The following is a 25,170-nucleotide window of genomic DNA, read 5'->3' on the forward strand; positions in this document are numbered from 1 at the left end:
ATCTGTCCCTATTTTTATGCTTTCCGCGTTTATCCCTACCTATCTGTATCTTCCTCTCCCCTACTCGGCTGTTCCTTGTCTCCGAACTGCCGTCCTCCCCTCCCCCCACCCTCAGCTCCTTTCCTGCCCCCTCCCCTTTAATGGCAGCACCACGTTTATTTTCGCCAGCCCGGAATACTGTGGGTGGCGGTGCGAGGAGTGACCACCAAAGTTGGCCTCATTTTATGCGCCGCCTTTTTATATACGCATCAGAAATTCGCTAGACGATATTGGCTTCCTCGCTGCGGTGGCTTGTGTGTGGGAAGTTATTTTTGTCGCTCTGGTGTCTCTTGCTTTTGTGTATTTCAATTGCTGTATCTCCTAGTACGAGTTGGGATGACGATGATGATGGATAGAAATTTTACATACAATTTTCACTTACTCGGTGCGTTGGCTTATGTATGGGTAATTATTTTTGTTTCTAGAGTTTCTTCTGCTTTTGTGTATTTTTTTTGCTGTTTCTGGTAGTAGGAATTAGAATTGTGGTTGTGGTGGTTGTGGTGATGATGATGGTTATGGTGGTGATAGTGGATAGAAATTTTGCTTATTCGATGGTTGGTTTCGCTGAGTTAATCGTCTGAGAATGTTTTTGTTTTTTACCGCCAAATTTCTTAGTTTCGTCATCTTGTTGTGCTTTCCTTTAGCCGTCTCCTGCCATCCTCGTGTTGGAAAGTGGGATTAGAGTGAAGGCGGTGGTGGTAATGATGATGATGATGATGAGTTTTGTGTTTGTGTCTACTGTTTTTAAGATCCTGCCGAAATCTAAAGTAGTAGGGAGTAGTATTAGGAGAGATGGTGATGATGATGATTATGATGGTGACGATAGTAATGATGACAGTAGTGACGACGATGATGATGATGGTGACGATAATAAATAGATGACAATAATGGCTATGGTGATTATGATGATGGTATTGATAATGATGATGATGATGATGGTGATAATGATGACGATGTTTGCTGTGGCGAGAAATGGCTTAGCGAAGAGTTTATTGGTATTATATTTCTGAGGCGTCCGAGGGAAGGTTGGTTGTGATGAGGGTGGATGGAGACGGCAGTGTGTGTGTGTGTGTGTGTGTGTGTGTGTGTGTGTGTGTGTGTGCCTGGGAGTGAGAGGCTGGCTGTGTACCGGTGTATTATAGATGAGGCTCCTCTTACCCACTACCTCTCTCTCTCTCTCTCTCTCTCTCATCAGTCTTTGTTGCATATGTCTTTCTCTCTATTTGCGTCCCTCTTCACAGTTTCCCTATCACTGCCACCCACTTTACTACTTACAACTTCTCCCTTTCCTCCTACTCCTTCTCCTCCCTTCCTGTCCTCCGTCTCTCCTTCCCTCCAACTAACCTCCTACACCCCCCTTGACGGCACAGAGGGCGTAGGCAGCTCTGCACCTCGCCTACCATCAGACGACAAGATCAACACGGTGACGGTGCCCTCCAACACAGATATGGCGCTGGTGTGTCAAGCTCAGGCCAACCCTCCCCCTCGATTTAGGTACTAGTGCTGATGGAGTTTGTGTGGCTCTGTATGTCAACCTCACTCCTCCACCGCCTGACTTGCCGGATGTGCTTTGGGTATAATCTGAAGCTTCTGTTTGCCCGAGTGCTAGGGGATTGTCTCTCCCTCAGGCCAACAATTGTGAGCGGAGGTACTTTGGTTTTACGTATCTGACAAAGCGAGACAATTATTACCTGGTCGTAGTACAGTGGAATGTTGCCTGGCTTTCAGCTGAGAGTCCCGGGTTCCATTTACGGCACAGTACTGGCAGTGTTAGTTGATTTTTCCTGTATTGTAGCTGATTTCCTTCACTCCAGCGCCACGCTTTAGGGACTGATGATGGTGATGATGATATGGCTCTACTGTGTAAAGTTCATGCGACTCCAACACCTCCTCCGAAGGTACTGATGTTGATGGTGATGAGTAGGAGTATGTTGGTGGTGATGATAGTTTTTGTGGTATGAGGCTGGTGATAATAAAATGATGGTAATGCTGATCGGGAGACGTATATTGATTGTACTCATGATAGTAGTGGTGGTGGTGATGTGGTGGTGGCCATCGTGTTTTGATTATGCTGTTGTGATGATGAGGCGATTGATGTTGTTGAAGAGGAGCAGAGAGATGATGATGATGATGATGATAATGTTGATGATTAACGATAGTTATGGAGATGATACTGGGAATGATGATGGTGGTGATGATAATGGATATGTGCTTTAATTATAAAACTCGCCATGTCCACGAGAATACGGCCACTTTCTTTCTTCCTTTCTTTCTCTTTAATTTTGACACCCAGACTGTGAGAGTGCAAAGAGGTGGTAGGTTGGAGGGTCGTCATGCAAGGGTTCTTCGTGGCGTTATTGCGTTCTTTGGCCCCTTGAGTGGTGCTTGGAGTCAGATGCTGTGTGTGTGTGTGTGTGAGAGAGAGAGAGAGAGAGAGAGAGAGAGAGAGATGTTACTGACACAACCAAACTGATACATTGTTAAAGTTACATCAAGTTTTCATCTGTATAAAAAGGTGTATCACAAAAAAAAAAACCTCCATTAGAATATAGAAATAGTTAAAACACACACACACACACACACACACACACACACACACACACACACACACACACACACACACACACACACACACACACACACACACACACACACACACACACACACACACACACACACACAGCCTCATGTAATCAGATGCACAAAAGACAGTGAGAGCTTCCCAGGGCTGTGAATAGCAGCTCCCTACCCTTTTTACCCTTCCCATTGTCTCGCATTCATAACCCTCGCACGTCTTTTGTCAGGGGGAAGTATAAATAGAAGTTCATGCGCGACGTGTTTGAACGGGAATGTCTTTAAGTGAGTATTTGTTGATTTTAGTTCGTCTTCATTATACTGTAGTTTGATACAAGGGATTTTACGTAACGCGTAGATAATGAGGGGCCGCTCCTAAGTTGAATAGACTCGTCCGGCAGTAGCAGTAGTGTAGGTCTAATATTAATAGGTGTCACTACAAATAAACACTTACGGTTTTATGAGCAGGTACTATTAACCGGAATAAAATAGTGAGTACCATAAATAAAATGGTTTGGGTGTCGTAGGCCATGAAAGCATTAAAAGAAAAGAAAAGAAAAAAAGTTATACTGGGTGTCCGCAGAGCCCGTGGCCTTCTCCGCGCCTAAAGTGCCGAGCCAGGACCTGATCAGATCATCACATCCTCGAGGCTCCAGCTTCCCACTCTTCTGTCATTCACAGGGCCACCCCGTCCCACAGTTCAGGTACATAACAGAGCTATAAATAAACTTGTTGCATCGATCTTGGCACACACCTTATTTTGCAACTTTGGAAGCAAGTGAGTGGGTCAGTGACTGTCGTGCTTGTTCTGTATCACCCCGCTGATGACGATAGCGAGCAAGATGCAAAATCGGCTCACACAGTCTTTTCAGATGCAGTTAAGGGCTGGGAATATAATGGTGATGATGATTGGTGGGATCATCATGAGAGGAGGCAGGAGTATTGAACCAGGTGTTGGCGTGAGTGTGGACTGAGTGTTTGTGTGCTGTGTTGTGAGTGTTGGTTTGGATGGTGAGGATGGTGATGGGTGCCCCGACAGAGCCCGTCGCGGCCTCCTCACCACAAGACCCGAGCCAGGACCTGATACAAACTGCACACCGACGGGGCTCCACCTTCCCCCTCTTCTGCCAGTCTCAGGGTCACCCCGTGCCCCAGTTCAGGTACACTTTTAAATATGCGTAAACATATAGCTTATTTCCAGCATGAACAATAACATCATAAACATGGGCAGAGAAAATAAGCATGTCCTGCCGTCATGTACCTGGTATTTTACAATAGTGAGAAAACTTGACTGTCTTAGTAGCCTACTCTCGTGTTCGTCTCAGAATGGGTGCTCGTAGTATGTCCATTCATAAGCATGCATTGGTTTATGTTCGTACTTGGTCGTTTCATGTCGATGACATACAGACTTTAACACCCATAAGCATAACCAGCACAACACACTCACATCCACATGTACTACTCCCGCTGTGAACACCCTTTCCCGATCCGTACTTGACCACCATGAGGAAATGTTCACTCTCCCTCCGAAGGGAAGGAACTGTTACCCTCCCTCCCAGAAATTACGGTATCGTATTGTAACTCTGAAGGATTGGTACACATATAAATACATCTAACCCTTCGTAAATTTTCGGATTTTTATTTGGCTTTCATTTATTCGCCTTAGTTTAGTTGCAAAAACTTTTGCAACGTTTCAGACATTAATTAATCCTTCTCGACGATGACGAAATTTCTGTTATACTCTTGTCAACGTCAGATTTTTATTAAGGGGAAAAATATCTTAGTGAAAGTAATAAGGTATACCGCCAGCAAGGTTCTGCAGTGGAGGCCAAATCAGTTAATATTAGGTGAAGGTCATCGTACTGAAAGTGTTGAAAATCTAAAGGTAACGTACGAGATAATACTGAAATGCAATGTGCAAAAGAAATCGCGAAGGACAGACGGAAAAACAGAGGACACTGTTGTTGTGGTGTAGGTTTAGTTATTTGATTGCTGCAGACAACCGAAAGTCTGTGTGCTTCCTCCCACCAAAATCAGTGGCGGGCATTGGTAATCGAACCCACGTCAGAGCCTCCTCCGAAAGTGAGGCCAGTACCAGACCGACGGAGTTGCCGACAATATAGTTGTGGCTATTGATGGAGAAAATGGCGCGTAAAGAATGTATTAAGTGAATGCTAATTTTGAGCAGGCAGGATGGATACAAGACATAGACATCAAAACAGAAAATTGTGGTAGTATACAGTAGACATCCCAGGCCTCCCTCACCAGACCCCGTAGGCCACTCCCCCCCGCGTGTGGCCAGTGTGGACATCGTAAGGGCCATCCACGACGCAGGCAGCAGCTTTGGTCTCCTGTGTCGGGCTCAGGGCTTTCCTCTCCCACAATACAGGTACGTTACACGCACACCCAGGGAAGCATTAGTTTCCACATTGAGCCCCCAGCTGGAAGAACCGAGTTCGATTCATAATTCGATTCTGTGGCTGGTCACCCTGGTGGACAAAGTTTGCGTCCTGTATGTCCCTTGTCACCCAACGCTATACGGTTGTGGATCTGTTGCCTTGGAGAAGATTTGATAGTTGCGTTGACGCTGTGACCTAGGAGGCTGTCTAGTGGAAGGTGGGGGACTGCTGGGCCTTAGACAGCAGACTAACCAGTGCACTGTATGCCCAGAATCTGTCGAATGCATAAGGAGAAAAGTTGATTTAAAATTTCATGGACAAATGAGTATGGAAAACAAGAATGTCTTATTCCATGATAAGTAATTTATAGAGATACATCAGCGTAAGCAAAGGCGATGAAAAGAAGAAAATCATCCATAGCCCCCCCCCCCCCCTCCACATACTGTACATTTCAGCAGCAAAACAAGGGTTCCTCATTTTTGAGATGCTTGTGGCCAGCCTGCGGAGTGTTCGAGAAGATGGCTTTGTGTGTATATCCGCTGATGTGACCACCTGGTCCTCACCGTCAGACCTGGCCCTCCTTTTGCTCGCAACACAGTGACGGATGGCCAAAGTTGCATCATTACGCGAGACGTAAACTTGCGGTGTTGCGGTTCTCAAGGGTGGGCTAAAGTTGTGGTGCTGTGGAGGAGTGAACTGAATTTGCAGCGTTACGGGTCTTACTCGTAAACTGCTTCAGGTCTCAGAGGTAGGATAAACTTGCGATGCTGGGGAGGAGTGGACGAAATTGAACACTTTGGGTCTTATTCGTAAACTTGCGGTGCTACAGATCTCAGGGTAGGCTGAACTTATGATCCTGTGGTGGGGTAGGCTAATCCTTTGGTGTTGTGGTGAAGTAGGCTAAACTTGCGGTGCTGTGTCTTAGAGGATGAACCTATGGGACTTGGAGGTAAACTTGAGGCTCTCGTGAGTAGGTTCAACGTGTATTGCTGGTATTAGGGGTAAACTCTCACGGGTAAACTATACTTGCTGGTCTTGGGGTAAATTTATGACACTCCTGGTAGACTGAGCATGTGTTTCTTAGGGGTAGACTAAACTTGCTACATTGAGGGTAATACTGTAGGAGTAAACATGTGGCACTATGGCTCTAAAACAAAGATACTAGCATGTGTTTCTTAGGGGTAGACTGAACTTGTTACACTGAGGGTAATACCGTAGGAGTAAACATGTGGCACTATGGCTCCAAAACAAAGATACTACAGCTTTCATACGTATGCTAACTTTCGGTCGTGTGTGTTTCAGGGTGCTGCGGCTCTCTTGCGTAGGCTGAATTTTGCTGGTTTCATGGGGAGGCAATACTTCAACTTTGGGGTCACTGGGGTAAACGTACAGTGCTAAAGTTCTCAGTTCTCAGGGGCAGGCCAAACTTCCGGTGCTGTGGTGGAGTTGGGTAAAAGTGTAGGGTTGCGGGTGTGAGGGTTAAGCTTGCGGCTCTTTGCCCCTTCAGTGCGATGATGTTTTTATTTAGTTTATTCTTCAGTGCGACGATTTTTTTGTATATAGTTTGTTCTTGCTCCCTCACAGCGAAATTAATTAGCTGAGCCTAAGACCTCTCGTGTTCAAGGGGTTGATGAAGACTTTATATAATTCTTACAGTTTGATAAATCTCTCAAGCTCATTTAATCGTCAGGTGACAGTAAGAATAAATGGAGTAGACGGCATCACAGGTACTGATTTCACGTTTATCCTCTCCCTCCGCTCCCTCTCCCACGACCATTGAATAACAATTGCCAGCCAGTCTTTTTGGTCTCGCTGTTCAGGAAGTTGAAAATGTTAGTTTCTATGAATTTTATCACCGCAGAACAAAGAGCTTATTACGTTCACAGCGTCATTATATGAGATTATAAGGGAGGTACTGCATTGTTGGTTTTACAGCATGTAAAGAGAAGAAATGACTGGGTTATTGTTAAGGGAATAGAAAAAAACAGTTTTATTATACTTTGTTGCAGAAGAACAAAGAGAGTTTCAAGCTAAAGGGTCAGTATTTGTGTTAGATTAAGCCGAGTATCCTGTTGATGGAGTGAATTTTTTGTCGTTAAGGAAAAGAGTAATTGCTATAGCTAGGGGAAGATAAAAGTGTAAGTGTTAGTACAGAGCATCATCGGGGAAGAGCGAAAATTTCAAGTTTGTAAGATCAGTAGCTGTACGAGATTATGGGAAGGATACTTTGACCATCTCTCAGGCCTTAGTGCGTGCGAAGGGAGAAGTAGCTAACGGCATGATTTTTTTTTTTTTTTTTTACTACTTCACAACGATGAGGCCTTGTTCATTTATCCATGCTACTTTAGACGATTTTATGAAGCGTATGTTAAATTTCTGGTAGCGAAGGGAGTTAGAAGCAGTGTGCATTAAACAACAGATCCTGTGGGTTTGTCGGCTCCCAAGACCCCCCTGGATGACCTGACTCGGACCTCAGTTGGCAGTGGTCAGGGATGCTCTCTCTTCTGTCCCGCTCAAGGCAGCCCGCCCCCTCAAGCCAGGTAGGACGAAAGTACAAGTCAGAGGTGATAGTTTGTGCAGCGACCCACTTCTTCATCGACGAAAAGTTGTAAGAACTTTTGTGAATGTTTTGCCTTTGAGAAAAGTTAAGATGTTGAGTTCGTTTCTGTGGACCAAGACGGTACCTTTTCAGCTTTGGCATATCACTGTGGTCTTAGAAAGGTTCAGTACCATATACTGATGTGACCAAAACTTTTACCTAAAGAAGAATCACAGATAAATGCATTTGGACGTGTTTGAGTTACTAGGAAGAATGTCTAGTCTGCATGGATATTGAAGAGATGAAAGTTTCACCCTAAAGGTATTAGAGACGAAACCCTCCATGAAGTTGCTTACCATCAGCTTTTTTGTATCCTTTGTGTTCAGACGACTGGACCATCAAGTACTGTCTTAGTAATCTAGTCCCAAGTCCTGTCCCATTTGGTTTCATGCAAAGTATTGAAAATAGCATCGAAAGCAACAAAATATGACACAACTCGGAATTTCAAGATCGGATACAGTACGACTTTATGATGATGATGGTGGTGATGGTAATGGTGGTGATGATGCTCTGAACGGAGCACAAGGGGATAAAATGGTTACTCATGCGGAAGACTAGCAAAGGTACTCGGTTTCTTGGGTTGTGGTTGTACGGAGCGTGTGGATGACGAATTGTATGTTGGGGTATGATCGTGCACTAAGAGGATATGGGTGTAAGTTGTGAGTGTATTAACTGTCAGTGTGTAAATTAGCCCACATGTGGGGTGTGTGGATTTCTTGAATGTGCTAGGTATGCTTTTGTGTGTGTGTGTGTGTGTGTGTGTGTGAAGTGCATGGGAATGTACGTGTTGTGAGTTGTTTTCAGGGTATGAGAATGTTTGTTCTGAGTGGCGTGAGAGTGTGGACTGTGGTTGGGTGAGGTGTGGTTATGACTGACGTGACTTCCCGTCCCTATCACCAGTTAGGCCTGACTGGTCCCCTCCCTGAGTAACCTGGGGTGTGAATGAGTGGGTGTGAGTTACAGGAGTGTCAAATGTTAGAGTGCCAGGTGTGTGTCTGCCAGGTGTAATTATTTGTGATGTCAGGTGTGTATTATGAGGGACATAGTGAATGTCTTGAATGTAGAAGTCTGTGTGAGTGTATGGTGTGGTGTGGCCATTGTAAGTTAATGTGTTAAGGTGAAGTTTGTATGTTAGTGTAGGGTTTGATGTGATCGTTGTGAGGGTTAAAGTTTGTGATGTGAAAATGTGTGGCGTGAATGACGTGGGGGTGTGTGGGTTGAATGGCGTGAGGTGTGTTTGGGGTGGGTGTGAGAGTATGGGCTGTGAGTAACGTCAGTTGCGTGAGAGTGTGTTTGGTGTGAAGTGTGTGAGTGTGAGGTGTGTGAGTGACGTGCCCTCCCACCCGCAGCCCCGGTAGGCCTGACGGGTCCCCAGCTGGCGGACTCTGACCTCTCCCGCACTCAGGGCCGCCGCCTTGGTTCCACCTTCCCCCTCCACTGCCAGGCACAGGCACACCCTCCCCCAGCCTTCAGGTAACCTTTCAACCACGACACACACGGGAATATGTTAGACTTCATATACACAATTATTTACACTGGAAGGCACCACGGTATTGCATTGTGATACAGTTTTACAACATTTTTTTTCACGCTTGATGGACTAAGCCGTTGACGGGATTATACTGAGGCGTTTAGCTCTTTGCTACCGAATGCCCTTCCTGGTGTCAGCAAATTGCCCTAGTGTGAGACCCAACACGCGACCCCTCGGTGACAATTTTAACCTTTTCAGTACTAAGATATATTTATTCTTGTTACAGCTGCACAAATTTATTCGGTTTAGAAACAAGCTAACAGCTGCTTGTGATGATGGTGATGATGCTGAGGAGGAGGAGGAAGTGAGTAAGGTACCTTTTTTTTTGCCAAATGGTCGCAAACACTAGTATGTCAGTAAGTTATTTATTCCATATTAATTTACCTTTTTTAAGCTCCGTGGCAACCCCAGACCAGAACTATGAAAAGTGTGGGAATGTTGCCAGAGGGGCGTCGACACTAAGGCTTTTTGAAGGGAAGTAAGATCAGGCCATGACGGGAAGGCCAACATCGTCATTATGTCGTCATCGTCAGGGTCGCAAGTCACGCTGTTCTTCGTTTTCCTAAAATTACAAAACGAAATATTGCTTTATGGAACTGTTACGTCCCTGTATTCAGGCTTCGTGTAGGGTATTGAGTTTTTGTTTGGGAGTTGGAGGAGGCAGCGGTGTGTGTGTGTGTGTGTGTGTGTGTGTGTGTGTGTGTGTGTGTGTGTGTGTGTGTGTGTGTGTGTGTGAATGGCGTGGTATAGGCGTGTGGTGTGGTGTGTGACGTCCCTGGTGTCCTCAGCCCCTGTGGGTTTGACGGGACCCCAGCTGGCGGCATCAGACCTGTCCCGCACCCGCCAGCGAGTAGGCTCCACCCTTTCCATGAACTGCCCGGCACAGGCTCATCCACCACCAACACACAGGTAACACATCTCTAATTACTCCATCATCACACACAAACCCCTACACAACTCCTCCGTCCGCCCAGGCCATATCCCCTCCACAAGAATACTGTTAGCTCCATCCAGAACTCCTCTACCCACACACAAAGATTTCTCTATAACTGCGTTCACAAGAGCATTGGCCCCACAGCTCCTCCACCCGCACACTGATATCCAGACGGTATCTTATCGGGTTGATGGCTCTGGTATTATTGCATGTTTATTTGATGAAGACAGACCTGAGGGCATAACAGCAAAAAGCAAACACAAGCATTTGAAGACACAACGAAATCTTTTGCTCTGGAGATAAGCTCCACTGGTTCCTCGGTATTGGTGGTTGGTATGACTTTGTTTGGGCCTTCCTCTCTGCAAGTTTTTGTAATTATTTTATATCGGCACTGGCTACCTTCGATACTGACGGTCAACATCAGGCTCTGAGCGCGGACTGAAGGTGGTATAATATTGCCAGCCTCAAGATTGTAAAGTTTAAGAACCTCACTTGCCCCACACAGAGCCGGTGGGTTTGTCGGGGCCAAAGTTCCCCTTCAGCGACACCTCCCGCAGTCAGTCTCGCAGGGCGGCTACCACACTCACCCTCCCATGCCAGGCCCAAGCACACCCACCACCACAGTTCAGGTAATCCCATCACCTGTCACAGTAAGGGCCATGGCCAAAAGCAAAATAAAAAAAAAGTAGTAGTCCAAAGGAAAGCGACAACAGATTTATTGGTGATTTCAAGGCAGCATATCACAGTGTAAGACACGGCCCTATGAAGAAGTTTTAATAACTGTCCCTTGCAGTTTCATCGAGAGAAAAATTGTACTAGATCGTCAGTTTCTTCGTCTGCAGTCGTAGTTTACCCTTTGCTGGACAAACATTGTATCTCCAGTATGTTTACTTAGTCTTGTTGACTACTAGCCTGTTCCATTCCGTGTCTCCCTAGTATAGCAGTGGATCTCGTCTTCGTGTTTGGTGTTCATTTTTCTTCGGTTTCACATCTCTATTTAATATGTCCTCGGTTGTAAATCTCCCTCGATTTTCATATTGCCTTGGGTTTTATGCACTATCTCCTCGTGTTTTATGAGGGATAGTGTACTGTGTGCCACATTCCCAGTCAGCAGTAGATAATGTAAACGCTCCTTGTTCGTCGTTTGTTCTTGCTAAGCGTCGTGGCTTGGTGGTGCAGCTGACGCCTTTTGTGCCTGACAGAACCGGTGGGACTGTCGGGGCCTAAATTCCCCAACATTGATGTGTCGCGGACTCAGGTGAGGCGGGTCGGCACCAGCTTCCCTCTCCTCTGCCAGGCACAAGGGCACCCCACACCTGCTTTCAGGTAAATCACAGTTTGATCTAAAGTAGTAGGAGTCAATACGGAATAAGAGATCTTCAGTATAGTCACCGCAGTAAGAAGCAGAGTGCTGCTTTGGTTCACTGAGAGGAAACTTTAGGTAGGCATCTCTGTTATGATGGCGTAGAATCAGCACACCTCTCTCTAACAGGGCTGACAAGGAGAAGCACAACACTAACAGAAGCTCATTCAAGAGAGGCTTGCACTTGAGAGAGGCGAATGGACTTTGTGACAAACATGAGTAAAGCCAGGTGTGTCCTTATGTAAACCCAGCTCCTGTTTTAAGCCGACTTAGGCGATACGCTGACCCACTGCTAATGCCATTGTTCACCACCCAGTGCCAGTGGGTCACTCTGCCCCAAACTTCCCAGACAAGGAGGTGTCCCGAACCATGCTGGTGGAGTCGGGGTCAGGGTTTTCTGTGTTTTGTGATGCCCAAGGGTACCCGACACCCAGCTACAGGTAGGACGTAAAAGAGAGGACTTTAAAAAGCATTCATATGGTACGTCTTTTATTATGACATTTAACACAATCGTCCCTCTAGGCGGAGGTAATGCAAAGCGAAAAAGTAACACCCGACTTTCAGGTACAAGCAGGACGTGAAAAAAATTTGCGCAACAGTCATACGTTTGCATTTGTTACTCTTGACACATCAAACCTCTGAGTGGATCTAATAAAGATGATAAAGGTAACTCAAGAACAGTAATTCTATGAGAACTGCAGTAACATTTTACGCATGCTTACTCCCAGCTACAAGTAGGAAAAAAAATAGTAACACAGATACATCTACTTCAGTTTTAACCCGACGGAGCCAATGTTCATACCCATTTCATTGTGAGGACGAGTTTATATTATTCGTGGTATCTTCAGACGACTTTGGTTAGCTTCGGAGAGACTTTCCCAGCTGGAGGGGTTAGACATATCCTTCGTTAACCCTTTCCCATTTTAGCAGTTTTTCTTATGTTCAAGATGTCTTATGTCGGTATCAAAAATAAGAAAAAGAGGTCATCTTTTTAAACAGACCGATTGAAAATTAAAATGTAAATCACGAACAGTACAATACGTGAAATATATTAGCATCCATTCCTAACTATGGCCATATTTCAACTGTGTATGAAGTTTTAATAAAAGGTAAAGGAGTAAAACTTTTTGTTGGTTATTGATGGTTTGCCGTAAAGTTGTTGACGTGTTGTTATTGTTGTTGCCTCTTGTTGGTTATAAGTCGGTGAGATGTAAGGCAGAACGGAAATGTGTTTAGAAAGGGAAAAATGTGCAGATGGTTTTGCTTGTGATATGATGCCTCGATTTAGGCTTTAGTATTGCGTGAATGCTTTTATGGCCTATTTCGCACAGCGTGCTCCTCTTGCATTTGTGTCTGTCTTTGTTTTGGACTACAACTTCTCACCGTCTCTTTGGTGGATGTTTGAGATATGTTGATGATGATGATGATAAGTTCGACTGATATATGAAGTAAAACGCTGACACTGTCATATTCAGTAATAGCAGTGTGACCTTATCTGTCCAAGGGGCTTCTCTTCACTTAGGGAAAATCTTGTGACGATGGGAATGATTTAAAAAGAAAGAATCGTACCGAAGGGATTAAATGCTAGCCTTAACTCCTTCACAGCAAGAATGCCCACTAAGCTAAATGATAACGTCTGGCGGTAGTATAAAAAGAAATGTAATAAGTACCGTAATGTAGGGATTCATAGGAGGGAGGATTTTGTACAACAACATTATTTAATAAGTGTAAATCTTGATCTTTTTAATACGTGAGATCTTTCGTAAGTTTAATCGTCGTGAAGTGTGCAGCAGCAAGGTACTAAAACCGGTTCATTAATCAGAACAGTATTTAGTATTTGGGAGTGGCGAGTGGACTTACTCTTCCAAACATGAGTGAGATCAGACCAATCCCGGAAACAACCAGAGCATTCTTTTTAAAGCCATCCTTAATGCCATGTACGGGTATGAACCCACTGTTAATGAAGTTGTTTACCACCCAGACCCCGTGGGTCACTCTGCCCCAAATTTCCCCAACAAGGAGTTCTCCCGCGGGTTGCTGGTGGAGGCAGGCAAAGGGTTTTCTGTGTTCTGTGAGGCTCAAGGACACCCCACTCCCAACTTCAGGTAGGACGTGACAGTTGATAAATGTACATACTACTTGTCCAGCTGCTGGGCACATAACCAGTGCTTCGTAACTGGAACCAGTGAAATAGAAAAAGGTAACCCACGAACAGTAATAACACGAAAACTATAATGACATTGTAACTGTGGGGATATTTTGTGTAATCGGGTGATATACAGAGTTCTTTTAGCTCCTTGCCTATCCTCTGAAAGGAAGATGAGGGACAGTAAATTAACTCCAGCCCGCAGTCCACTGGGTTCGTGTCCATACGAGAGGTGTCTCATAAGATAAATAGAATCACTGGGTAGTAACAAGAATGTAACACAAAAGTTATCATCATCCTGAAGAGGTTATTAGACTGAAGAGTACAGAGGAAAAGAAACGGCAACAAACTTTCTGATCCTTTTGTGACCGATTCTTGTAGAGGTAATATACTGAAGCAAGACGGAGGGGTTCCGAAATGGCGAATGTGTGAAGTCTTAGATACTTGAATTGAATAATAGCCCTCCACCAAAATGCCATCCCCATCACACTACTGATAATTTTGTCTTTCTTTGACTTGATTTCCCTTCATACCAGAGCCGCTGGGTCACTCTGCCCCAAAGTTCCCGAACAAGGACGTGTCTCGCACTACTCTAGTGGAGGCGGGCACCGGGTTCTCTGTGTTCTGTGACGCTCAGGCACACCCCGTACCCAACTTCAGGTAGGATGGATAGAGTGGGCGAGCAAATATTACAGGCCCACTCAGGTGCTGGCATGTAGACAACAGACACTTCCAATCCAGGAAGTGCCTCGTTCAACCACACTCTACCATTACGGTGGCCATGCAGCACCCGTCAGTCTGACCACTCGCACTCTTTTTTCTGTCCACCTTATTGATGAGAATTAAATGAGCATTAATCGTTAAGCCTTAGATGCGCATACCTGAAGCAGTATGCGATGACTTTCTTCCACTTCTTGCTGGAAAACATAAGTTTGGCAAAGTTCGTTCAATTCTGGCACATAAGAGAGAGGCATAAGTGATAGTTCTCTTCACCTATCATGCTTCAGGTTAATGGGATTACAACTGGTATTGGAGTCTGTTAGTGATGTATTTGAGCCTGAATGAGGGGCAGTCATACCTTTGGTTTCCTGCTTACTTCACTGGTTTGTGTTGTGCGTACGAGTATATAGTGGTCGTTTGGTACAGAACAAATATGACTGCGAATGATTGCCGTATCAGTTTGCTTTGCTTATGTTAGATTTTTCCAGTTTGGGAAGTTAAGGCTGCGGTTTTCATTAAAGAATTTTGTTATTTTGTGTGTGTAATTTCAGTCCTTAAGGGGTGTCTCTTAAGCGGAATGTAATAATCTGGCGTGAGCAGGAATGAAATATGTAAGACGTCATCGTACTGCAGGGGTTGTTGAGAACATGTTAAACCCTTTCTGTCCGAGGGTCCGTCTTTCCATACTGAAGAAATTAAACAGAACATCCATAATTCAGGCTCCGAATATTTGCGTAGACTATGTTGTGAAGCTGAAAGTGCGATGGTGACGTAGTTGGAGTGGTGCAGTTTGTAAGCAAGTACGGGAATCAGAGTATGTAGTATAGTGTGAATGCTGGAAGAGGGCGTTAGTATGATTGCATTAAGTGTGAGTGATGGAATGTGTGTTGGTGTGAGTGTTGTTTGCGTGTGTTGGTGTGTTTGAGTGTTGGAGTGTGAGTAAGATGTAGTGTTCTGGGGTGGCAGGGAGAGTACCGGCATGTGAAAGAAGTTGTTAGTGTAGGTTGTGTTATTTTGAGTGTTAAAAGTTGGTGTGAGTGTTGGAAGTGTATATTTGTAGGTGTTTTCAAGCAGGTGTGTTTAAGCTAGTATTATCCTTGTTGTATGGCCAGACCCTGTTGGCCATTCCGCTCCTCGCCTGGCCAGTGAGGACTTCACCCGCGGCAAACTGAAGGCTCAAGGCACCAGCTTCTCCCTCTTCTGCCAGGCTCAGGGCTTCCCCGTACCTGCCGTCAGGTAACCTCACAGGCATCTTTACGTCAAATCCTGGCCCTTCACATGCCACTGCCCGAAGTAAGGTTTTGTTTTTGCAGGAAGGACCAGGGGAGTGGGGACAGAGTCTTTCATTCCCTTTTCTTCCTGCAGAAACTGATCATGGTTACGAGACGAAAAGTGATCGGAAGTTATATTGTGAATCTCAGCCGTGAAATTAAGACTGGAGCCTTCCATGTCAGTCATAATTCTGCCAGAGTGGCAACCGCTGGCGCCGTCTGTTATAATTTAGTGCCTTTCTTCTCGTGCGTAATGACATGTTGGTTTATTAATCATCGTATCCACACCAGGTGGCATACAGTTTTTTTGGGTGTCGGTGTTTTCATTCATTTTTTGAAAGTTAAAGGTATTTCGGCTGCGTAGTAGGTACTGAATGTAGGTTTGATCTGGATGTCTTTGTGTATAGTTAAGTGTGCTTCTGCCCTTCTTTTTAAGCTCTCTACTTGTGAAAACCATGACAGAAATATATTGTAGGTTGGTAGTTATTGTCCATCAGGTTCCGACATGAAGATCATGGGTCAAAGGTCAAGCTCGCTGAAGTGAATAGTAATCTACTGTAAGTGAAGTCACAGGGCTTTCTAGTTTGTTGTACAGTAAGCCATGGGGGTAGAGTAGGGAAAGCGTCACAGTGTGAAACATGTTGACTGTTCGTGCAGTGGCCAGTAAACATGGCGACAGGTGATCGTACTTCGTACAGGCTGTAGAGAGGGACATGGCCCACTCCTCCCTAAGGCTCCTTGTTTCCCACCATTACCGTCTCAAGCACAACCTGAGTAACCTCTTGCCTCGGTTTTCAAGAGCCGGTGGGTTTGTCTGGGCCCAAGTTCACGAGTGAGGACGTGTCGCGGTCTAAGGTGAAGGCTGCCGGCACCAGCTTTTCCCTGCATTGCCAGGCTCAGGCTCACCCCGTTCCCAAGTTTAGGTAAGTCGAGTCAGTCTCACTCTCACTCAGCCAACATCTGTGCTGTGCTTCATGGAAACGCTAACGGATTCTCAGTTTTGCAGGTTGTATTTGTTTTAATATTTGGATGATAGTTTTACAGTTATTATTACTATTATTATTATTATTATTTTTTCTGTGATGTCTGACTCATGGCTGTCTTTCTCAGTTACACTTGATCTCCGCCGAACCGACCTTTAGTTGAGACATTCTCCTAATTTATAGTTTTACCAGTAAGTCAGCCGCGCCCTAGAATAACATTTGCCCCACACTTCGTGGAGACTAAAGGGTTAGGAGTTTATCGGTTTATATTTGTATTAGCTTCACGTGCCCCTCCTTCGACTTCACAAGCCGACCAGGCATTTTGACGACGTCTGACAAAATTGTATGGTCTAAAACCGACTGTTGCGGTTCGTGTTGTGGGGAAAAGATTGGGTGCTTGTCAGTGATCGAACCATGACCTTTCAACATTCACTGACTCTATATATGCCCGTTTTTAAATTTAAAGAGCAGTGCAGATATATTTTTTGTGCATTGCCGTGACAGACCCGGTTGGCATGTCGATTCCCAAGTTCCCAACGCGTGACAGAGTTGCGACGGACAGGACAGAGGGCGCAAGCTTCCCCCTCATGTGTCCCGCACAGGCCAGCCCTCCGCCCCGCACCAGGTACATCACACATACCACACACAAATGCTGTACTTCCATGTAACTTTCTAAGGACTCATATTCTCTTAAGTACCATCATGTGAGGCCGTATGAATTATTATTGTTATACCATTTTTAGATTCTCAGATAATCGTATATAAGTACATTAATTTGTGAAGGAATAGTCATGACATCACTTCCCTTGAACAGGGAAAATGCGTTTGGATCACCAGATTTCCTACTATCTAAGAGACGGTGGAATTGACCATCAAACTATCGAGCATTTCTATTCAAGGTGAACTGGTCGCATATCTCTGCGTTATAGAACTACTCTTTTTTGTCCTTACTACCTGAATTGAAGGCAGTGTCGCAGTTCACATGTTTCCTCATGAAAAATACCGTTAGAATGATGATAATTTTGAACGTAAATCAAGCCAGAATTCGGTATGTCTAGCATCGTCTCACTCATTCATGCCAGTCGATGTGAAGAAGCTGTATGAGAGAGAAAGAGAAAGAGAGAATAATTGTGTGTGTGTGTGTGTGTGTGTGTGTGTGTGTGTGTGTGTGTGTGTGTGTGTGTGTGTGTGTGCAGTTTAAAGAGACTAAGAAGACGTGATGGCGGCATTATCCATGGTCGTGGCTCCAAATCCCTCTTCTTCACCTCTCTCATGGTCGGCAGATGACAGTACTCCCACCGATGTTTTGGCACCTTCAACACAACGACCTCTTATTTTTTGTTGGTTTTTGTTATCTCTAGACGATTTTATTCAACATGAGAAGGGCTTTTCGTTGTGTGGGGTTAGTGACGGCTGTATTTAATCCCTCTTAATCGAAAGGCCTCTCGTAAGTTGAGGAAAATCGTCTGGTGGTTGTAATAAAATAAAAAATACGTCCATTCACCACACACACACACACACACACACACACACACACACACACACACACACACACACACACACACACACACACACACACACACACACACACACACACACACACACACACACACACACACACACACACACACAATGTTTGTCCCTCCCTCCTTCAGAGCCTGTTGGGTTCTCTGCCCCCAAATTCACTTGGGAGGAACGAGTGAACACACTACTGACGGTGGTGAAGCCGGCAGCCTCCAATGTCGTTCTACACTGCGAGGCTCAGGGGTTCCCGGTGCCGGCTGTAGGGTAAGATGTAGAAGAAAAAGGGTTCGTACTTATGCCCTATCAACTCCTCGAGGGTCAGTAAGGCAAATGTTATTTTAGGTGGGCTTTTTTTTTTTTTTTTTTAGGGGGGAATCGTGAGTATTATTTCTGATTACACTGGGACTAGGCGAAGGCGGAGGAAGGTAGTTTAGTTGCATTTGTTGACGATCGTGGATATTGGCTGATGAAGTTCAGGAGTTGATGGTGACCGCGGGGGTACTGTTGCCATCAATTGTTCCCGTCTGAAGATCTTTGTTGGAATTTAGTGAAATCCTGTTAAGCTGACCATAAATGTTCATGTGCAGTGTAGATAAAACATTTCAGGCACTCAGAAATGAAGGAAGACAAGTCAAAAATAGGAGATTCTTTTTTTTTTTCTCGTACAATAACACTGAAATCTCAGTAGGTGACATATTGTCGCTTGTCTTCCTTTACTTCCGAGCTTCTACTTTATAGTCAATGTTCGACTGATGTATGCGTGTAACAGAGCCAGTGGGCAGCTCAGGGCCCAGACTGCCATCGAGTGACAAGATCCACTCAGAAAGCAAGGCGAAGGGCACCAGCCTAGCCCTCACCTGTCCCGCCCAGGCCCACCCACCACCCCTCTTCAGGTAGAGTCGTAGATGTTTTATGTGGATCGTGTTCTTTAGGGATGGAGCCAAATATACTTACGACTTTAATAATAGATGAATAACTTACGTGGATTGTACGCCTTTGGGATGTAGCTGGAAGTAATGGAGGCTTGAATAATGAGTTAATTTTTATGTGGAGCGTGTGGCTGTGAGATGGAGCTTAAAATTTCGGAGTCTTGAATATGGAGTGATTTTTCTGTAGAATGTGCGTCTCTTCAGTGAAGCTGACAATTGAGGCTGAAATAATGAGTGAATGGATGTGTGGTTAATTTTGCTGGGCGTTGTTAGTAGCTGTCAATCTGTTATCGTTTATTTTTACAGTTTCTTGATCCTACTCACCCCATTTACACACACACACACACACACACACACACACACACACACACACACACACACACACACACACACACTACCTCTCTGATCCATGAAGTCATGATTCCACATCTCTGACCAAAACTGCACATCTTTAATGCAACATAATATTACCCAAACCTTTGTTTTATTATGCATACATATCAGGAATTGTACCTGCGACGAAATACTCGGTAGAGTCTTGGAAACTCGTAGGATAAGACAGCGAGCGACTCAAGACCAGGCGGACGTCTTTGGTCATGCATAAAAAGTACTTGTTAATATAAAATAAACCTAGAGAGAAACATACGTCGCTTTAAGAATCTTTGAATACAGAAAGCTCAGGTAGCGGCGCTCTGAGTTATACGTCTGATAAACGGTACAGTCGATCAGAATCACAGTAATCTATTATAAAATGGATGTCAAGCAAGAAACTGATTGGCTGTCGCCGGAAGCGAGTGGGCAGCAGTACCCGAGGTATGAGAAAAATTACCAGCGTTTGGAGACGGAAAGTTTATTCTATACAGTTTCAGCGGCTACCATGACTTTCTTCAGTAGACAGTTAAAGGTACAGACAAAGGACGGCCAACCTCTGCCTTTACTTTTAGTTGTCAACCGACCCATTATTAGTCGAAACTGAGAAGAGTAAGCTTTTTGTCTACCATAGGTGGAGTTCTCATACATCGGTGATCACTTTTTTGTGATTGCCAGTCATTTGTAGAGAAGGCTCTTGGCATAATGTTGTGGCTCTCATAACACTTGTCCATGTGTGTGTGTGTGTGTGTGTGTGTGTGTGTGTGTGTGTGTGTGTGTGTGTGTTCAGAAGCGGCAGGCAGTTCCGCGCCGAGGCTGCCTGTAGAAGACACCATCACTGCCAAACTCACAGGGGTCGGGAAAAGCCACGCCCTCCCGTGTAGCGCCCAGGCCTCACCCCCTCCACATTACAGGTACCCGTATCATAAACCACTATTGAACCACTTCAGGTCATTCTTTTTATCCTTCTGTAACAGCAGTCGTAGAGAGGCTCTAAATAGGTTCTGATGCCCATTTACCATCCTTACCATGCTCGACGACAGATTCGTGGTAGTAAGTTTGCGTTTCTTTGGGTATGCAATATAAACAAGTTTCAGTGTTACAGGATTAAGACGAACGGCAGGGTACTTAGTATAGATATCTTTTGTGAATGGTGTAAGAAAATTTCGGTAGATTAGCTGTATTGTAATGCATCTAGATTGTAGGTGAAGGAAAAACCTGTCAAATTTGTGCATGTATGTGGACGTGTGTGACAGATCCTGTGGGTAGCTCAGCGCCGCAACTGCCCCCTCGGGACACTGTCAGTAAGGAAGTCACTCCCCAGGGCCTCAGCTTCGCACTGTTCTGCCACGCCCAGGCCTTCCCGCTCCCGACATACAGGTAAACAGTGGCAGTGGCGCGCTGTCCATGTCTCTCACAGGTAGACCTCGCAGTAATCCGGCTTCATCCCGCTAGTCGATCTGACAGGCTTCATGTTCGGGTTAATCGGATTTAGGTACTGTTTTCTCTGGTGAAGGGTACTCTTTCACGGGGACTTCTTTCCTTTCTTATTTTGTGGTAGACCCCATGGGCAGTTCGGGTCCCAAGCTGGGTGTGGTGAAGGGTACCATCAACGCCGTCACTGTCGCAGCCGCCATCGCCATCTCTCTCCCCTGTGACGCTCAGGCTCACCCCGCACCTAAATTCAGGTACCTGGGTGATGCTGTGAGGCTTCCTTCCCGTTGAATATAAAGCAGCTCACGTTGCCGCTGGTTGACATTACTTCTTACTCCATGCTTCGTTCCTACTACTCACACTTTTACCATGCTGCCTCGTTAGTGCTTCACTTGTTCCTCCTCATTGTGTTACTGCTGTATCTTTTGGAGTTTGTGATGTGGCTTCCCTTTGATAAACCATTTACAGTTCAGCTGAATATTCGAACATATTGTGTGGCTTTTCTTTGATGAATTGATGAAATTGACATGAATAACGGCGGCTTTCTCGGGTGTGTGTTAGTCCTCCCAGTTTTGCCGTGCCTGCTGTGATGTTGTGTTACTGTGGCGTGAGTTTGTTACATACTAAGATTACTGGGGATGGTTGGAGATTGTGGCAACAGATTTTGTTATGGTTTAGCCGCTCTCCTGGTGTTCCTGTGTATATACAGTATATAACAACTCATTATCGTGATGATTAAACTGCTTTGTAGTCGTTGACCGCTTTCAACAAGAAACTGCTTCTGCCGTGAAAAATGCAATGCTATAATGGTTAAAATATGAATTTTCCCTCGTTAGGTAATATTTGCATAGCTGTAAATGTGAAACTTCTGTTATTTTTTCATAAATAATACATATTTCACTTGTTATTTTTTTTTTAAGATTTTATACCGTCTTACATTTTCATTAAAGAGGACACGTTACGAGCTTTATTCGATGAGTGTAATGAGTATAGTACCCTTCACTTTGATACGAGAAAGCTGTCATGTCCTGCCGCCGGGCCTTGTGTGATAGTCTAGTGGCCTCACCCGTAGTAGTGAAACACGGCAAGTTGTTACCGTAGACATGTATCACTGACGGCATAGGGACTCGTAGTAAATCGAAGTGTAAAGTTAGTACTAAAATGTATGTGACGAGAAAGAGAGAGAGAGAGAGAGTGGAGTGACGCGCGTGCACTTATGAAAGGATATGAGTGATTGTGGAGGGAGGTCTGTTGGGAGTTAATTGAATATGTGAATGGAGGAAAGCGTGTGTGTGTGTGTGTGTGTGTGTGTGTGTTTGTGTTAGGTGAATGTGTAAAGTGAAACAAGTGTGAGAAGAGTGGGATGAATATATTTAGTGAAGTAAGTATCCATGCGTCACCATCAGAACCCGTAGGCAGCTCATCCCCTAAACTGCGATCGAAGGACACCATCAACGCAGAGGGGCTGGTGGGAGCGACTCTGTCTCTCCTCTGCCAGGCTCAGGGCCACCCACACCCCGCCTTCAGGTACCAGGTCTTTTGCTGAGATACTAGTATTACAAAGGAATTACGACACATTGATCACGATGCTTAGTGATGGATTCAACTTTGTGTTAACCAGGAATTCAGGTAAAAACAGATAGGTAATACCATCAGAGCTGATGACAGACAAATGAATAAATTGGGCCGGCGCCTTGATATTGGTTAGTTTAGAGGTAGGAAATGTGAGCATGGTTTCCCGTGCTCAATTTGTGTCAGGTTACTTGTGTCAGCTATTGGAGGTGTGAGGCATCAGGGGACTCAAGTCGTACTTCGTATCATATCACGAAAAAAATTCAGCATCAGATCTTGCATTTTGTCCTGTCTTTGATATGTGGCAGAAGTGGCTGAGAATCTTGAAAGACAGCTGGTGATAGTGTCGCGGAGTTGTATACCGTGAACCCTAAAAACCCCTATGCCTCCTCACATCCCCTTAGAGCCGGCAGGAAGTTCAGCACCCCAGTTGCCGTCGGAGGCTAAGTTGGTGAACAAGGTGACTGGTCTGAACTCTGCCCTGGCCCTCACCTGCACCGTCCAGGCCTCACCCGTTCCTCAGTACAGGTATCTTGGCGAACATCTACGTACATTTATGCGCGCCCGCATTACGAGAGAGAGAGAAAGAGAGAGAGAGAGAGAGTTCTCATGTCACTTCTGGTGCCTGATGACATCCTATTCCAAAATCTGAGTGACGGTAACGCTCTGTAAGTTCTTCAGATTAAGGTCAAGGAGCAACACCTAAGATATACTTCACCAACAGAATTGTGTTGTTTGTGGTAATCTGTAGGTTTGTTTTGTGTGTTATTTTCGAAGGCTGGATATTTGTAAATGGATGTATGACGAGTTTCACTGGCCATTCGCTTGATACTTCTGATACTGTATATTCCTGATTTTAGGTCCTACCCTTCCCGAGGTTGGGATGAAAGGATGATGATAAGGAGAAGGAGGAGCAAGAGAAGGAGGAGGGGATGGAAGTGGAAAAAGAAAAGGACAAGTTGGAGGAGGAGGAGGTGGAGGAGCAAGAGTAGGAGAAGGAGGAAGTGGAAGAAGAGGAGGAGGAGTAGGAGAAGGAGTATATTTTTAGAAATTACCTTAAGACAGATCCAAACAAAGAAAAGAAGCTGCATTCGAAAACTGTCCGGCTGAGTCTTACGTAATTGATTGATTTATTGATTTTTTTGTCGTGTCAAGTCTGTTGGGAGCGAGATTGAAAGTTTATTCCTCTAGTTTCTTTTACCATCCAAAGTGGATTAATGTAACAGTTTGACGGCCGTGGTGAGATTATTATACAGATTCCCTCGTTCAGCCCCTTGTTTATGCTTGTGGTTGGTGTGTTGGTGAGATTGTGTTTGACATAGTGTATGATGCTGGGTTTGTGTGTTCAGTTTGTTTGTGGCCACCTCTTACGGGATTAAGGCGTCTGGCAATAGATAGATATGTAGATAGTATTTCCTCTGGAGTGTGATGTGTTTCTGTGTGTGTGTGTGTGTGTGTGTGTGTGATGTACAATAACCCAGCGCCGTAGAGTAGGCGCTGCGATAACCCCTCCCCTCCCCCTCAAGCCCCGGCAGGCACGTCCGCCCCGAAGCTACCGTCAAAGGAGAAGCTTTTTGCGGACGTGAAGGAAGCGGGCTCTAGTCTAGCCCTCTTTTGTGCCGTGCAAGCCTCGCCCGTGCCCGAACACAGGTATTATGCGCTGTTTACTTTAACTTGCCCTAAAATTATTACTTCCCCATCTTGAATGTTGAGCTGTAACCAGAGATTAATACTAGAATTTGATGTCAGTCACGAAGAAGTGCTATGAAACGTAGTAGAGCCAGAGTATTGTCTCGCCCATGCAGGTACTATACGCTGTCCACTTTATCTTGGCCTAAAATTGCCATCTCTCCAACTTGAGTGCTGAGTTGTAGCATGAAATTTATACTAGAATATGGTGTTAGTCACGACGAAGTGGTGTGGAAAGGCTGTAGAGCTGCAGTATAGTCACCTCGCCTGTGCCCGAACACAAGTACTATACACTGTCCACTGTAACTTGGCCTAAAATTACCTCTCTCCATCTCGAGTGCTGAGTAGTAAGAATAAGGTAATGTCAGAATATTTTTTTTTATCAAGAAGAAGTGCCATGAAACTGTTGTAAAACAGAATTGTTGTCTATTTTACCATTGAAGTACGGCCTATAAGCTGCTAAAGGACGAAAATGTCAGCCAAGTTAAGTATTTGAGGTATACTCTACAGTCCCCCACCCCCCCGCTCACGCGTGTATGTGATATAGGCTATATATATAAACTGCGTTCTGAAGATTATTCTACTTTTTTTTTTCACTTTCCTGTGATCATGAATCATAAGAACATTGATATTTTTCCTTATAGAAGGTAATAGAAGCATTTATATGTCTTTATTATTGTAAAAATAAGAAAATAAAGCAGTAAAAAAAAGTCCTATATTATCCACGTCGAAGTCGAAGTGGCGCTGACTAGGCTACCTTAGTTCAGTACATTCAGTAAATTTCCCCCGATGGCCGTGTCCAGGCGGTCACGCCAATTTGGGCCTTGTAATCTCTCAGCAGGCAAATGATAACTGAGAAACAAGCAGGGTAGTGTGTTTGCGAAGAGTGTTTTCCCCCAGTTCCAGTACATCCAACAGTAAGGAGGCACTAACATGGAAACAGACCGATGCGGCGCATACTTTGGGGGGATGAGTAGGTACTTTTTTGGTTAGCAGTCGGGTCTCATAATTATGTTGTGATTGTTTCCCCTTGTTCAGTCCTTGTGTGTGTGTGTGTGTCTGTGTGTGTGTGTGAGAGAGAGAGAGAGAGAGAG

General features: G+C 44.9%; 1 protein-coding gene across 1 annotated transcript in view; it reads left to right on the forward strand.

The window, feature by feature from the left end:
* Positions 1 to 25,170, forward strand: part of Dscam1 (Down syndrome cell adhesion molecule 1) — an 829,655-nt gene that overhangs the window by 415,359 nt on the left and 389,126 nt on the right. Inside the window, exon 6 of the mRNA XM_080267762.1 lies at positions 15,418 to 15,541. Within this exon, the coding sequence (XP_080123888.1) occupies positions 15,418 to 15,541 (124 nt within the window). The remainder of the gene's footprint in view (positions 1 to 15,417; positions 15,542 to 25,170) is intronic.

The sequence above is a fragment of the Coenobita brevimanus genome, chromosome 25 (assembly GCF_032717465.1).
Source record: "Coenobita brevimanus isolate Jiangsu-jjx chromosome 25, ASM3271746v2, whole genome shotgun sequence".
Taxonomy (NCBI): Eukaryota; Metazoa; Arthropoda; class Malacostraca; order Decapoda; family Coenobitidae; genus Coenobita; species Coenobita brevimanus.